Source organism: Tursiops truncatus, chromosome 4 (genome assembly GCF_011762595.2).
Source record: "Tursiops truncatus isolate mTurTru1 chromosome 4, mTurTru1.mat.Y, whole genome shotgun sequence".
NCBI lineage: Eukaryota > Metazoa > Chordata > Mammalia > Artiodactyla > Delphinidae > Tursiops > Tursiops truncatus.
Genome location: NC_047037.1, coordinates 72,120,053 through 72,137,718, shown reverse-complemented (window position 1 = coordinate 72,137,718; position 17,666 = coordinate 72,120,053). Strand labels below are relative to the sequence as shown.

The 17,666-nt window shown below is 37.2% G+C and overlaps 1 protein-coding gene across 6 annotated transcripts in view; it reads right to left on the bottom strand.

Moving 5' to 3' along the window:
- Positions 1 to 4,420: 4,420 nt before the first annotated feature.
- Positions 4,421 to 17,666, bottom strand: part of UBXN7 (UBX domain protein 7) — a 62,282-nt gene continuing 49,036 nt past the window's right edge. For all 6 annotated transcript variants that reach the window (XM_073804078.1, XM_033855670.2, XM_033855673.2 and 3 more), the window contains 3 exons: positions 8,292 to 8,685; positions 8,083 to 8,162; positions 4,421 to 6,402 (listed from right to left, as the gene is read on the bottom strand). In XM_073804078.1, coding sequence (XP_073660179.1) covers positions 6,241 to 6,402; positions 8,083 to 8,162; positions 8,292 to 8,685 — 636 coding nt within the window. In that variant the 3' untranslated portion in view covers positions 4,421 to 6,240. The remainder of the gene's footprint in view (positions 6,403 to 8,082; positions 8,163 to 8,291; positions 8,686 to 17,666) is intronic.

Here is a 17,666-nt window from a genome sequence, read left to right as displayed (position 1 = left end):
TGGCAGGGAATGGCTCCATATCAAGAATTTCTCCCTTATCAGATAAGATGCCCATATTGAGTTTATGAAAAAAGCAAATAGAAAAGATTTTAAGGAAGGGAGAATTCAATTCCAGGTCAGAATTTATCTAATTATTTGAAATGTTTCCCATTTTATTTACCATGTCTAATAAATGAGTGATTCATGGTGGCCCAGTTAGATTAACAACTTCTTTTAATGGAGGTAAAATTTTTCTTATGTTAAGTCCAGCTTATTCTTCCAATTTGTAAACCCAAGTGACCTTATAAGGGATATAAAATCTTAGGGCATTTTGATCTCTGTAGAGGAAATACTATCAGGCAAACAACAAAAATTTGCTGTTTGTTGCAAGAGAATTAAATACAACAAGGCAGCTTTCCATATTTATAGATTAATATTTGATTGTTCTTAGGCAAAATACTACCATCGGTATTTGTATCTCTAATCCTACAAATAAATCTGATTATCTTTTGAAAATACAGAAATGCTAAATTATGTTTTATTAAAGTAGTTCATATTAGATTGCTCAACTCTACTTTGAGATCATATGTCAAAGCAAGGCCTGTACCAAACACTATCATGTTTATGAGAATGACTGAGATTCTAAGCAATACAACTGCATTCCATAGGCCAAAAAAGGCGGAGGGGTATCATGGAGCTAGCTATTCTATATTTGGAATAAGGATTCTTAGGTAGAGAGAAAATGAGTTATAAAAATGATGTTTGCCTCAAATTCTTTCCTTGTCTATTAATTTATGAAAAATGAAAAATGTTACATATTAAAATTTAGAAATGGAATTTCTTAAACACAGCCAATTTTCATTAAAAATCAAGACATTTTCTGAGAAAAGATGTCAAAAATCAAGAAGAGAAAAATAAAATAGAAAATTATATTAAAAGATTTTCTAATTTAAGGGTCTCATTATATCCAATAATTTAACCACGAGATCACTTCATGGGAAAACTACCAAGGTCATCATAATCTCTACTGAAAAAAGCTAGATTCTAAGCTGTCTCTCTAGCAGGATTGATACATAGGTGAATCAAAGACCAAAATAGCCATCACTGAAATACCAAATTTCTACATGTCAGGAGAAATCAATGTCAGGCTTGGTGTTCTCTGTTGGTTATTTTCAGTACTAAAGAACATTCTTACCACCATTCTAAAATGTGTACAGTGCAATACTAAACTGCATGGTGAGGCAGTAACTAAAATGCTAAGCAAGGCAAATCAATGAAGTTGAATATTCATAGTACACAGCTGTCTTTAAGTGGTCCTACTGGAAAACTGCCATGTTCACCAGAAGGGTGGGTTCTTCTTACTCTCATTTAGTTTTACACAAGACATTACTTATTCATCAACCCCCATCCCATGATTTACTATTGAGTAGTACTACTGAATACTATTTACTCTCTCTCTCTGGCTCCAAATGAAAGAGGGCCAGAGAGAGAATGACACCATGGAGATACGCTCTATGGGATAAGAAATATTTTAAAAAGTTGGCCTAATTGGATCTTGAAACACTTGTTTCTGTCAAAACCAAGTGTGACTTCTACAGCTTACACAAATCAATTTCCTAACAATTGCTCAGCCAGTAAAGTGCTTTGTTTAAGTACACATACAAAATAAAATTTAACTCTGGTGTCAGTGAAATATTTGGTTCTCATTACATTTTAGTCATACTCAACACTGATTAGGAACACAGCATTAAGTTTTAGAAGTAATGAATTGTGTTTAAAAGATCATTACTAGATCTGTAACTATTATACTCTCCTTTCTGGAGATTACAGTCATCACAGTAGGGTAGAGCAAGTTACTGGGCAAATGAAACCTGGACACAGGAAAAAAAAGCAAGAACTGATTAACAAGTATACTTTTAATTACTCTAGGGATAATATATAAAATAAAGGAAAAGACTAAAAGCATTAAATTTTGGAGTGGAAAGGATTCAGAGATAATCTAATTCAGTGGTCTACAATCTGTAGGTTCCAAGTTTCTGCAAAAGGTCTGCAATTCCATATGCACATTTACATTTTCTCCACTTATGGAATTAATGATATTTATACTTAACCCCACAACTCCCCACCACTGCTGAATTTTAAAATTACAAGCCCTTTTACTTGAACAGACTAAGAACTATTGATCTAGTCCAGTTCTCTGTTAATTAGAAGCAGAGCTGTTACCCAAGTACACTTATTGCCTACATATAGTGCCCTTTCTGCATATCATATATAATATATTGTACTATACATTTAATTTGTACCTGGGTATAGAAATTAAATCTTTCCTTCACTTTTCAGTAGCAAGTGGCTCCCTCTGGTATTTTCCTAAGTATCCAAGTGAGATCCCTGCTAGCTAAAATCTTTAATCCTGGAATCAATAATTCTTTCCTACTTGGGTACTAGTTATGCCTTACTGTTAAAACATCATGCCCTAAATCTAGTAGTTACAAAAGGTGGAACTAAAGAATACAGGTAAGTCAAAAGAAAATCTGAGCCACAGTGTTTGCCACTTTCCAGTTTTATTTTCCTAACTAAAGCCTACACTATTCTTTACCCTTTCTAAACTTCTATTGTAATTATGGTTCAGTCTCAAAAAGGTAAGCATTTACATATTCTCCTATTATCTCAAGTGTAGTGTGTCTCTCCAACTGGATAAAACAGGCAGGAACCAGATCTTGGATTTCAAGATTTTTCCAACTTTGATTAAGGACTCAAATAATTGTTAACTTATAGAATCAAGGAAGTAGAATTTTATAGGAGATTTAAAAATATACACATAGAAGTTTCAATAATCTAATACAGATGGGATATAGAAAAGATAATTGTATCTTTTCTGAGAAATGGTTAAAAATTTGATAAAATTCTTTTTTATCCTTTCCATTTTTTCTTGGCAAATAATGCCATAGTTATTTTCCTCTTACATTTTCATCACTGTATCATTTTAAAAAAGCAATCAGTAATCTGCCCCTCAAAATAACAGTGTAAATAAGAATTTATAGGCATAGCACAAATCTCACAAGCTTTAAGGAAAAAAATCAAATGATAACTTACAGAGCCAAACAATGCGAAGATAACCTTTTGAGCAAATTGATTCCTATTGCAGGAGACTACAGCATGGGAGTGAAAAGCATGAATGCCAATTTTGATTTTGCCACTTACTTACTAGCTGTGACATCCTGAACAAGTTCTCTGCACTTCAATTTTCTTCCTTATCTATAAAATGGGGGAAATATCCATTTGGTAGAGTTCTTAGGGAGATTAAAGGAGAAAATGCACATAAAGTACTTCGCACATTAGTTACTCAAAATTAGTTCCCTGTTCTTCCCTCATTTAGCTGTTCTCTTCTCTGGTTCCTTCCTAAATCAAATTCAAAAGACTTCCTGTTACCTTTCCCCTGCTAGTTTTCATTTCATCTCTTTATATTTGTCTCCTGTCATTTACTCTCAAAGTCTATCTTGTTCTTTTCCTCCTTACCTTTTAAGATCTCTCTCAAGCTGTTTCCAATACCTACAAGGAATGACTATTTTTACCTATCTTACTAACTTCATTTTATCTATTCAATAAAACCTCTCCTCCAAAGAGCTAAGGAATTTGCAGAAGAAATAAGACATACTACCTAAGTGGATTAAGTTCTTGAACAAAGCACAATCCATACTCTTCTTGGGTACAATCCATAATGCCTCCCCCATGGGCCTCTATATCAAGGCCAGGATAATTACACTCCTGCCTCAAAATAAAATAAAATCTTCTAATCTTGTACTCTAAACACTCCAGTTTTATCTAAGTTGGATCAGTATCTCATGCCCTATCTCTTTGATATGCTTACTTATATCACTTTGATGTGGTCATCTCACAGTAATCGAAGTTGAAAAAGTCACTTTGGTTTCTCATAAATGGATATGCCAGGGCTGAGCTTATCAGAAAGAACTACATCTTATCATTAACGAACATGTTGTCTCAAGTTCTCTAGATATGTTTTATAAAAAGAAACTAGTAGGTAAAAGAATGAAACAGAATCCTATGGGGAAAATTCTTGACTTCATATTTTTGACAGATTTGGACTTTAGCTGTGACTTTGCCGAGTGGAGATAGATGCCATGACAGCACCAACACTGAGCATAACCTCATTTCTTACCCTGTGCCTCCCTGAATTTCTAGATTTCTGACCTTGTCTACAACCAACAATTTTTTTACCCTCTAATGCACCTTTGTATATAGCTCTTTTCTTCAGATAGCAAGTGTATTATCCAATTTCAGAGATACAACTGAGGAATTAACATGAAAACCATGCCTCCTCACTAAATCAGAAGCTGCTAGTTAGCCTCGAGAGCCTATGAAAAAAACACCGAAGTGGTATTACTCAGTCACCAATCTAAAGAGAGAACTTTGACTCAAGGTATAAATGAAATTGTAATTATATAAATATATTTATAAATATTTATACAATTATATACTTATACATAAGCACTTACACAGACTTAGAAAAAAATGTAAGAACATTAATTCAATAGGACTCACTGAAGAATAAACAGAATTTTCCATGATTTCCTTCAGGAGATACATAACTCATTCTTTAGAGAGGGTCCCTCAAAGTCCAACCATTAGAAACTGTATTCGCTAATTGTGTACTAGCAAAAACAAGCATTTTTTTTTTTTAATCCCCTAGTTGCGAAGAGAGTGATCTTAAAGTAGATGGGAACCTAAAGGTCTCTGAGCAATAGCAATTTATGTTCCTCAAGCAGAAGAATCAGTCAATCTAAACCCCAATTGACAAAATACGTTCATTCTGTATTATGGTTTTATAACAAGTTAAAGTTCTGATTTTTGCCACCAGAGTTACTACTACCCCTTCAGAGGACTCTAAAGCTCAAAATAAGAATCGAGCATAATGTGAAGCTGATAAGTCAAATCATATTATATAGATTCAAGATGGCCTCTTCTAAATAATACTGAAAAAAGCATTCATCAACTATAATTTGAATGTGGCTTTTGTTGGCAGAAAAAACCCACATCTGAAGATTACTGGTAATCTTCCCCACCTCCCTTACTAAATGTTGTCTTATGAATTGATTTTAAAGGTCTTCTACTTAGAGAGGTTTTCAGTTTTGATACCTTTTGCAAGAAACAGCATGAGGAATTAGGCTCATTCAGTCACCAGAGCCTTTTAGAGACTGTTCCAACCAAGGGTAAAAAATGAATCATTATTTCTAACCAAAGGAACATGGTTAGCAACTCTCAGCTGCATCTTTTCTTTTTCCCCTGGGGCATACATTAAGTATGCCTTAAAGTACATAGGACAATCAATAACCATAGTGGTTACAACTACAAGCCACTGTACTCATGATTATTGAACATCTGCCTTCCTACAGATCACTTGTGGACCCAAACAATGGAAGGGCCAAAGGAACTATTATGCTGCACTGGCAAGAACAGCAAGCACCTTCCTATCCCAGTCACCACAATATGCTCACGAAATGTCCATTCCAGGACTAGCAGGATCAAGATAGTTTATAGAGTAATAAAGAAAGCTGTCTCAGGCTAGGATATTGAAAGCCACCCCATGCTACTCACCCTAGTTTAACATTCTTTCTGTCAATAACACATATCATGGAAACAATTCTAGCTGGGAAGATGGGAATCCTTTGAAAAAAATTTTAAATATGATGAGCAATAATTATAAAGGACGCTTTTTCCATGTAAACAAAACCCTGGACACTGTTACACGATTATTTCCTACATGAATAATAAAACAAAACATGTGTTAGAGAATTTCCTTTCCCTACTAAACATGGGGCTTACAAAAAAAGGAGGCTGCTCTTATTCTGAATCTAGCCATTCCTTTACCAAAGGAGTCTGAGGAGTAACATTATCATTTGATCCCAAAAAAGTGCTGTGTAAGAGACCACTTATTGGAACATACATTTCCTGCTGCCAGTACTAGGAGGTCTTATCCTAACACTTCCATTTGGTCACCAGATTAGGTAAGAAAGAGAGAAAAGTAGGAAAAAGAAGAAAATGGGAGAAGAGAGAAAAAGAGGGGTGGGGTGGGGTATGTGAGACTGATTATAGGAGAGAACAAGAAATAAAAGAGAAGGCAGGTGACTTGCTTGCCCAACTTTGGCTCTATGGTCCTATGAGCCAAAATACATACTCAGTGACATGGTATCTCACAGAAAAAGGGAAAAAAAGGGGTAAGCTGAGAGAGGTCAGGCCATGATGTTAATTTCTTTCCTGTACAAAGACAGTCTCTTGAGGACAAAGGCCTGCCTCCTGTAATGTAATATCATAGTCCAGATGAGAGAGTTTCCTTCGAGGAAAGTTGGTGAGAAGTTCAAAACGTTCATTTGGATATCCTTTAGATTGGACATGCTTCACCAAAGCCTATGAAAAATAACAGAAAGACAAAGCTGTTAGATGGAAACAAAAAGAAAGAGCATATTGAAGAATTAAAAATATAACATTCATTTTAAAATCAGATAAAAGTTTAAGTTATTCTTTCAGATAATTGAAGCTTACTCTTATGGAAGGGCCAATATAACCCTCTGGATGGGGAGATACTAAACCTGCACCCAATAATTTAGAGCCATTAAGTGATACTGAAATATACAGGGTTATTACTGTCTCTCCAATAAACAAACCCAATTTCTTCCCTGGTGGTGCAGTGGTTAAGAAGCTGCCTGACAATGCAGGGGACACGGGTTCGAGCCCTGGTCCAGGAAGATCCCACATGCCACGGAGCAACTAAACCTGTGTGCCACAACTACTGAGCCTGTACTCTAGAGCCCGCAAGCCACAACTACTGAGCCCTTGTGCCACAACAACTGAAGCCATGTGCCTAGAGCCCGTGCTCCGCAACAAGAGAATCCATCACAATGAGAAGCCCACACACCACAATGAAGAGTAGCCCCCGCTCACCACAACTAGAGAAAGCCTGTGCAGCAATGAAGACCCAAAGCAGCCATAAATAAATAAATAAATAAAAATAAAGTTCCCTTAAAAAAAAACAAAAAAACTATTGTCCTAATTTTTAAACATTTTATCAGTTTTCCTTCTTTCTATTTATCATGGAAGATATGTCGTTCATCCTATCTTGTCACCTGTGCATTGAATCCCTTCTTGTCATCTCAGAAACTGTGCCACCACGGAATACCACTCTTTTACAGGTATCTTCAACATCTTCTCTGCAGATACCTCCCATAAGACTTAAACATGCTCAGTCTCTCCTTCGATCATCTTTTCCCCTCTGATTACTGCTCACTCCCCACTCTAGCTTCACAACCAACCTTCTCAAAAAAGTGGTCTATACTTGTTGTATTCATTGTCTCATCTCCCATTCCTTTCCAATTACTAGACTAGGGAGACAGTCTGGATATTAGCACCAGAGGCCAGAGCCTACTTGCATTCAAGTCACAGTCTTCAAGATTCTAATTATTTTTAGCCACAGCAAATGGCCAGGTATGAACACCTGACTCAAGGAGGATCCATTCATAGGCTAATCTAAGCAAGTCAGACTCATTCTCTTTTCTAGAAGTTGAAAAATATGGAGGGAGGGCCCATCAGCTGTGGACTCTGGAGGAAAAGGCCCTCAAAGCACCGGTATGACAGACTATGTACAAGCTGTTTTGCAAACAAAAGCCACCAGAATACAGAGAGAAGAATGGTATGAAGTAGAGAATCACAAGGGGAAAACCCAACAGGCCCCACAAGAGAAACACACAGGAAAATAGTCTTGGTTCTTAACTACTTTGCAGTTCCAGCTACTAGGAAACCCAGGAGGCCCCTCTACAGTCTTCAAATAACCCCACTCCCCTTTTCCAGGTAATAATTTCAGTTGGGTTTCTATTACATGCAGCCATGGAACAGAAATGCCTTGGCTACAATGGACTATGTGAGTTGCCCAAGATAATTTGGGAAGGAAATAAAGCAGTTGGAATTAAGATTCACCACAGTGAAGTTTCCAGTTAGAGGTCAGACCTAACACATATTTCAAAGAATCATCAAGCTAATTATGCCAATTAGTTTTTCTGCTTCGAGTAAATGCTTCCAATTAGATATACTTACTAGTAGTTTAGCTTGCTCTGGAAGAGTGATTTGTTCCCTTTTTCCATCTGGATACCGCAACATCAGCTGTGCTTTTGGTCCTAAAGGAAGGGTTAAAAAATATATAGAGAGATATAGCTGCTTAAGATAGAAGACTAATTTAAACAAATAAACAAATCCCTTCAGTAATATTCAAGTATTAAGTAAAGGAAATATAAAATGTAACCCACCATTTACATCAATGCCCTCCACTATTCCATCTGATTTTTCAGGTGACATCTCCAATATTTCTGAATCCATCGCTGGCAATCCTTGGTGGTTTGTGGCTGTTCCAGGCTCAGTTCTGGCAGGGGGCTCAGTCAGTGACCTTCTGTTCTCCTCTTTTCTATGCCCCAAATCTTTGTGGGGAGACTTTCTAGACTTGGCAAGATTCTCTATCTCCTCCTCCTCATCAGAGCCACAAACGGATATGAACTCCTCACTGCCAGAAAAAAGTTCAGATTCAGATTCTTCATCTGAGCGGCTATCCTGTTTTGTCTGTGTGGAATCAAAATGTGTCTCCTGCAAGGAGGCTCTGATGGCAGCTTCTAGCTGGCTGTCTTCACTTGCATCTATAAGACTCTCCTGCAAGATGCAGTCATAAAACATGGGTAGAAAGAAAAAGAAAACAGTTAAACCAAAAAATAATCAAGTCAAATAGGGCACAGGAAATGTAACAGCTTGCCATTATTATTTTCTGCTGGATGTATCTCTTCTATTAAATTTTAAGCTATTTGAGGGCAACAACTTTGTCTTACACAGCCAAGTTGGAATGGAATTTTAAAAACAAAAATAAAAACTGTCATACCATCTGGCACAATGATTGCAAGCACAAGATTTGGTGGTAGGGGAGAGGAATCAAGAAAACAATTTATTCCTTGCCCAGAACAAGACATGAATTAAGATTTCAAATATAAAACCAAAACATCAGTATTTAAAATGACTAAGCACAGAGAAAGATGTCTATCTTGCTTACCATTGTATACTTCAACTAGCCCTGCTTTGGCGCACAGAAGGGTATCAATCAATCAATAACTCAGTAATGATCATTTTTCAAAAAATCTAACAGTCAGATCTTTAACATTCAAAACAAAACACCGCAAAAAAAATATGAAAAAACAACTATATTTTCCCAAGCTTAATTTCAATGAAGGTTTTCACTGTGATCATGAAAAACAAGTGTCAATAGCTTTTGCCTTGGAAAAGTTCTAATGTCACAGGTTTCACTAAACTTATTGAGTCACAAAATATGAATTGCTTGAATGGAAGTTATTTAGATCCTAACTCAAAACAAATTATACAAAAAAAATTTTTTATGATAGCCAAAAATTGAACACTGGATACCTTATAATATAAAGGAACTACTGTTAATTTTTAGAGGTTATGTTAATGGTACTATGACTGTTTTTTAAAAATAAAAAGAACCTTTATCTTTTAAAGATACATGCCAAAGTATTTAATGAATGAAACAATGAATTCTGAGATTTGATTCAAAATAATGCACAAAGGATGGGGTATAACTGTAATAAGACTGGCCACATGTTGTTAATTATTGAAATCAGTTAATGGATACACAGAAGCTCAATAAATTCCTTGTACTTAAAAATTTTCCACCATAAAAAGTTTAGGTTGCTAACAAAAAACTAAAGGACCCTCAATTTGGCTTTCCCTATCTGCCAATCATATAGCAAAAAAACTTTTTTAAATTTTAAAGAAACTTAAGGCTAATTTACCACCAAAAAAAACAAAAACAAAAAGCAAGTAGATGTGCCCATGTGACCTGCAATGGCTTAGGTGAACTGCAGGTTTATAATAATGATATTGCATAACGTGTAGCTTGATTTTTAAAGATTGCTGCCATGGTAGACACTGCTGGCTTCCTACCCAACATTCTTTCTCCTCTGAATCCTTACTTACAGAATCCTAATTATGTCTATAAATGAAATATGTCCCACTAAAAAATTCTATTTACCAGTTCCCCTTGCAGCTAAAAAAAATTGTGGAATGGAACTAAAGCAGCACTTACAGAGAAAGTATAGAACTAAATGCCTACATTAGAAAAGAAAGTCTCAAATTAATAACTAAATTTCCATCTTAAATTAAAAAGTACCCCATATGAAAAAAATTAAATTAAACTCAAACCATGCAGAAGGAAAAAGGACAGAAATCAACCAATAACTTAGGAAACAAAAGAAAAATCAATGAAACCCAAAGCTGGGTTTTTAAAAAGTCAATAAACTTGATAAGCCTCTAGTCAGACTGTCAGGGGAAAAAAAGCCACAAATTACCAGTTACAGGACTGGAAAAAGGGCCATCCCTACAGATACCACCGTCATTGAAGGAATAATAAATACAATGAACAACTTTACATCTTTGACACTTCAGGTAAAATGGACAAATCCCTGGAAAGACACAACCTACTAAAGCTCAATAAAGAAGAAACAGATACCCAAATAGTCCTATATCTATCAATGAAATTGAATTTGTAGTTTAAAACTTCCTACAAAGAAAACTCTATGCCCAGGTGGCTTCGCTTGTAAATGTCATCAATTATTAAGGAAGAAATAATACCAATTCTACACAAACTCTTCCAGAAAACCAAAGAGGAAGAAATACTTCCTAGTTCATTGTGAGGCCAGCATTAACCTGATACCAAAGCCAGACAAGATCAAGCTCTTACACGGAAAACAAAAGACAAAAAAAAAAAAAAAAACAACTATAAACCAATAACCCTCATAAACAGAGATATAAAAATTCTTGACAAAATTTTAGTATATCAAACTTAACAATATATAAAAAAGCAATGCATCATAACCAAGTGGGTTTTAGCCCACGAATGTAAGGTTGGTTTAACATTAGAAAACCAACCAATGGAATTCACTAAAAAAGAAAACCATATTATCATTTCAATAGATACAAAAAATCACATGACAAAAACCTCTCATAAAACCTCAGCAAATCAGGAATAAAAGGAAACTTCCTCAATCTGATAAGGTATATATATAAGAAACATATAGCTAACATCAAACTTATTGGTCAAATACTGAATAATTTCACCCCAACACCAGAAACAAGTTAAGGATGTCTAATCTCACTATTTCTATTTAACTTTGTACTGGAAAGAAAAAGAAAAAGAAATAAAAGGAATAGAGATTGTAAAGGAAGAAGTACATCAGTCTTTATTTGCTGACAACATGACCATGTATATAGAAAATTCTAAGAAATCTACAAAAAAGTTACTAGACCTAATAAGTGAGTGTAGCAAGGCTGCAGGCTACAAGGTCAATATACAAAAGCTACAAAACATTGCTGAGAGAAATTCAAGGCTTAAATAAATGGAGAGATATATGCCATGTCCATGGATATGAAGACTCAATGCTGCTAAGATGTCAATTCTCTCCAAAATGATCCATAGAGCTAATGTAATTCCAATCAAAGTCCCAGCAGCTTTCCTCGAAGAAAGTGACAAGCTGATTCTAAAACTTATACTGAAATGCAAAGGACCTGAAATAGCCAGAACAACTATAAAGAACAAAGTTGAAGGGCTTACACCATGCAATTTCAAGACTTATTACAAAGCTATAGTAATCATTAAGACAGTAAAATAATGACATAAAGGTAGACAAATCAATCACTGGAAAGAATAGATGCCATAAACCCACACATCCATGATCAATTTCTGACAAAGGTACAAAGGCAATTCAATGGGAAAAGGATAATCTTTTCAACAAATAGTGCTGGGACAAGCATACAGGCATAGGCAAACAAACAAAAAACCCCAACTCAACCCCACCCTAATACCATATACAAAAATTAATTCAAAGTGGATCACTGACTGAAGAGCTAAAACTATAAAAAATATGAGATAAAATCTTGGGTTAGGCTAAGATTTCTCAAATAAGACACAAAAAGCATGAAGTATAAAAGAAAGCTGAGAGAGGCTTCAAGAAGGCAGACGAGTAAGACATGGAGATTACCTTCCACTCCACAAATACATCAGAAATACATCTACATGTGGAACAATTCCTACAGAACACCTACTGAACACTGGTAGAAGACCTCAGACCTCCCAAAAGGCAAGAAACTCCCCAAGTACCTGGGTAGGGCAAAAGAAAAAAAAAAAAACAGAGACAAAAGAATAGGGACAGGACCTGCACCTCTGGGAGGGAGCTGTGAAGGAGGAAAGGTTTCCACACACTAGGCTTACAAGCCCCTTCATGGGCGAAGACTGAGGGTGGCGGAGGGGGAAAGCTTCGGAGCCAAGGAGGAGAGCGCAGCAATAGGGGTGCAGAGGGCAAAGCGGAGAGATTCCCGCACAGAGGATCGGTGCCGGTCAGCACTCACCAGCCCGAGAGGCTTGGCTGCTCACCCGCCAGGGTGGGCGGGGGCTGGGAGCTGAGGCTCCGGCTTCGGTCGGATCCCAGGGAGAGGACTGGGGTTCGCCGCGTGAACACAGCCTGAAGGGGGCTAGTGTGCCACGGCTAGCCAGGAGGGAGTCTGGGAAAAGGTCTGGAACTGCAGAAGAGGCAAGAGACTTTTTCTTGCCTCTGTTTCCTGGTGCGCGAGGACTGGGGATTAAGAGCGCTGCTTAAAGGAGCTCCACAGACGGGCGCGAGCCGTGGCTATCAGCGCGGACCCCAGAGACGGGCATGAGACGCTAAGGCTGCTGCTGTAGCCACCAAGAAGCCTGTGTGCAGGCACAGGTCACTATCCACACCTCCCCTCCTGGGAGGCTGTGCAGCCCGCCACTGCCAGGGTCCCGGGATGCAGGGACAACTCCCCCGGGAGAACGCACGGTGCGCCTCAGACTGGTGCAACATCATGCTGGCCTCTGCCGCCGCAGGCTCACCCGGCACTCCATACTCCTCCCTCCCCCCCCCCCCCCCGGCCTGAGTGAGCCAGAGACCCCAAAACAGCTGCTCCTTTAACCCCGTCCTGTCTGAGTGAAGAACAGACGCCCTCAGGCGACCTACACGCAGAGGCGGGGCCAAATCTAAAGCTGAACCCCGGGAGCTGTGCGAACAAAGAAGAGAAAAGGAAATCTCTCCCAGCAGCCTCAGGAGCAGCGGATTAAATCTCCACAGTCAACTTAATGTACCCTGCATCTCTGGAATATCTGAATAGACAACAAACCATTCCAAATTGAGGAGGTGGACTTTGGGGGCAATGATATATATTTCCCCCCCTTTTTCTCTTTCTGTACGTATGTGTATGCTTCTGTGTGTGGTTTTGTCTGTACAGCTTTGCTTTTAGCACTTGTCCAAGGGTTCTGTCTGGTTTTTTTCTGTTTTTTCAGTATGGTTTTCAGTGCTTGTTATCATTAGGGGATTTGTTTTTTGGTTTGGTTGTTCTCTTCATTCTTTCTGTTTTTAACTACTTAAAAAATTTTTAATAATAATTTTTTGTTTTTTATTTTAATAACTTTTTAATTTTATCTTTTTCTTTTTCTTTCTTCCTTCCTCCCTCCCTCCTTTCTTTCTCTTTTCTTTCTTTCTTTCTTTCCTTCCTTCCTCTCTCTCTCTCTCTCTCTCTCTCTCTCTTTCTTTCTTTCTCCCTTTTATTCTGAGCTGTGGGGATGACAGGCTCTTGGTGCTCCAGCCAGGCATCAGGGCTGTGCCTCTGAGGTGGGAGAGCCAAATTCAGGACACTGGTCCACAACAGACCTCCCAGCCCCACGTAATACCGAATGGCGAAAATCTCCCAGAGATCTCCATCTCAAGGCCAAGACCAGCTCCACTCAACGACCAGCAAGATACAGTGCTGGACACGCTATGCCAAACAACTAGCAAGACAGGAACACAACCCCACCCATTAGCAGAGAGGCTGCCTAAAATCATAATAAGGTCACAGACACCCCAAAACACACCAGCAGACGTGGACCTGCCCACCAGAAAGATAAGATCCAGCCTCATCCACCAGAATACAGGCACTAGTCGCCTCCACCAGGAAGGCTACACAACCCACTGAACCAACCTTAGCCACTGGGGACAGACACCAAAAACAACGGGAACTAAGAACCTGCAGCCTGAAAAAAGGAGACCCCAAACACAGTAAGTTAAGCAAAATGAGAAGACAAAGAAACACACAGCAGATGAAGGAGCAAGGTAAAAACCCACCAGACCTAACAAATGAAGAGAAAATAGGCAGTCTGCCTGAAAAAGAATTCAGAATAATGATAGTAAAGATGATCCAAACTCTTGGAAATAGAATGGAGAAAATACAAGAAACATTTAACAAGGACCTAGAAGAACTAAAGCGCAAACAAACCATCATAAACAACACAATAAATGAAATTAAAAATTCTCTAGAAGGGAACAATAACAGAATAACTGAGGCAGAAGAATGGATAAGTGACCTGGAAGATAAAATAGTGGAAATAACTACTTCAGAGCAGAATAAACAAAAAAGAATGAAAAGAACTGAGGACAGTCTCAGAGGCCTCTGGGACAACATTAAACGCACCAGCATTCGAATTATAGGGGTCCCAGAAGAAGAAGCGAAAACAAAAGGGACTGAGAAAATATTTGAAGAGATTATAGTTGAAAACTTCCCTAATATGGGTAAGGAAATAGTTAATCAAGTCCAAAAGCACAGAGTTCCCATACAGGATAAATCCAAGGAGATTTATCAGAGATTTATCAGACCAAAATTACAGACCAACGCCAAGGCACATATTAATCAAACTATCAAAAATTAAATACAAAGAAAAAATATTAAAAGCAGCAAGGGAAAAACAACAAATAACATACAAGGGAATCCCCATAAGGTTAACAGCTGATCTTTCAGGAGAACCTCTGCAAGGCAGAAGGGAGTGGCAGGACATATTTAAAGTGATGAAAGGGAAAAACCTACAACCAAGATTACTCTATCCAGCAAGGATCTCAATCAGATTTGACGGAGAAATTAAAACCTTTACAGACAAGCAAAACCTAAGACAATTCAGCACAACCAAACCAGCACTTCAACAAATGCTAAAGGAAATTCTCTAGGCAGGAAACACAAGAGAAGGAAAAGGCCTACAATAACAAACACAAACAAATAGAAAAATGGTAATAGGAATATACATATCGATAATTACCTTAAATGTAATGGATTAAATGCTCCAACCAAAAGACATAGACTGGCTGAATGGATACAAAAACAAGACCCGTACATATGCTGTCTACAAAAGACCCACTTCAGACCTAGGGACACATACAGACTGAAAGTGAGGGGATGGAAAAAGATATTCCATGCAAATGGAAATCAAAAGGAAGCTGGAGTAGTAATTCTCATATCAGACAAAATAGACTTTAAATCAAAGACTATTCCAAGAGACAAAGAAGGATACTACATAATGATCAAGAGATCAATCCAAGAAGAAGATATAACAATTGTAAATATTTATGAACCCAACACAGGAGCACCTCAATACATAAGGCAAATACTAACAGCCATAAAAGGGGAAATTGACAGTAACACAATCACAGCAGGGTACTTCAAAACCCCACTTTCACCAGTGGACAGATCATCCAAAATGAAAATAAATAAGGAAACACAAGCTTTAAATGATACATTAAACAAGATGGACTTAATTGATATTTATAGGACATTCCATCCAAAAACAGCAGATTATACTTTATTCTCAAGTGCGCACGGAACATTCTCCAGGATAGATCACATCTTGGGTCACAAATCAAGCCACAGTAAATTTAAGATAATTGAAATCATATCAAGCATCTTTTGTGACCATGACGCTATGAGATTAGAAATCAATTACAGGGAAAAAAAAGTAAAAAACACAAACACGTGGAGGCTAAACAATACGGTACTAAATAACTAAGAGATCACTGAAGAAATCAAAGAGGAAATAAAAAAATACCTAGAGACAACTGACAATGAAAACATGACAATCCAAAACATATGGGATGCAGCAAAAGCAGTTCTAAGAGGGAAGATTATAGCTATATAAGCCTACTTCAAGAAACAAGAAAAATCTCAAATAAAAAAATCTAACCTTGTACCTAAAAGAACTAGAGAAATAAGAACAAACAAAACCCAAAGTTAGTGGAAGGAAAGAAATCATAAAGATCACAGCAGAAATAAATGAAATAGAAAACAAGAAAACAATAGCAAACATCAATAAAACTAAAAGCTGGTTCTTTGAGAAGACAAACAAAAGTGATAAACCATTACCCAGACTCATCAAGAAAAAGCAGGAGAAGACTCAAATCAATAAAATTAGAAATTAAAAACGAGAAGTTACAACAGACACTGCAGAAATACAAAGCATGCTAAGAGACTACTACAAGCAACTCTATGCCAATAAAATGGGCAACCTGGAAGAAATGGACAAATTGTTAGAAAGGTATAACCTTCCAAGACTGAACCAGGAAGAAATAGAAAATATGAACAGACCAATCCCAAGTAATGAAATTGAAACTGTGATTAAAAATCTTCCAACAAACAAAAGTCCAGGACTGGATGGCTTCACAGGTGAATTCTATCAAACATTTAGAGAAGAGCTAACACCCATCCTTCTCAAACTCTTACAAAAAACTGTGGAGGCAGGAACACTCCCAAACTCATTCTATGAGGCGACCATCACCCTGATACCAAAACCAGACAAAGATACTACAAAAAAAGAAAATTACAGACCAATATCACTCATGAATATAGATACAAAGATCCCCAACAAAATACTAGCAAATAGAATCCAACAACACATTACAAGGATCATACACCATGATCAAGTGGAATTTATCCCAGGGATGCAAGGTTTCTTCAATATACGTAAATCAATCCATGTGATACACCCTATTAACAAACTGAAGAATAAAAACCATATGATCATCTCAATAGATGCAGAAAAAGCTTTTGACACAATTCAACACCCATTTATGATAAAAACTCTCAAGAAAGTGGGCATACAGGGAACCTACCTCAACATAATAAAGGCAATATATGACAAACCCAGGCAAACATCATTCTCAATGGTGAAAAACTGAAAGCATTTCCTCTAAGATCAGGAACAAGACAAGGACGTCCACTCTCACCACTGTTATTCAACATAGTTTTGGAAGTTCTAGGCACGGCAATCAGAGAAGAAAAAGAAATAAAAGGAATCCAAATCAGAAAAGAAGAAGTAAAGCTGTCACTGTTTGCAGATGACATGATACTATACTTATAGAATCTTAAAGATGCCACCAGAAAACTACTAGAGCTAAACAATGAATTTGGTAAAGCTGCAGAATACAAAATTAATGCACAGAACTCTCTTGCATTCCTATATACTAATGATGAAAACTCTGAAAGAGAAATTAAGGAAACACTCCCATTTACCACTGCAACAAAAAGAATCAAAGATCTAGGAATAAACCTACCGAAGGAGACAAAAGACCTGTAGGCAGAAGACTATAAGACACTGATGAAAGAAATTAAACATGATACCAACAGACGGAGAGATATACCACGTTCTTGGATTGGAGGAATCAATCATGTGAAAATGACTATACTACCCAAAGTAATCTACAGATTCAATGCAATCCCTATCAAATTACCAATGGCATTTTTTACAGAACTAGGAC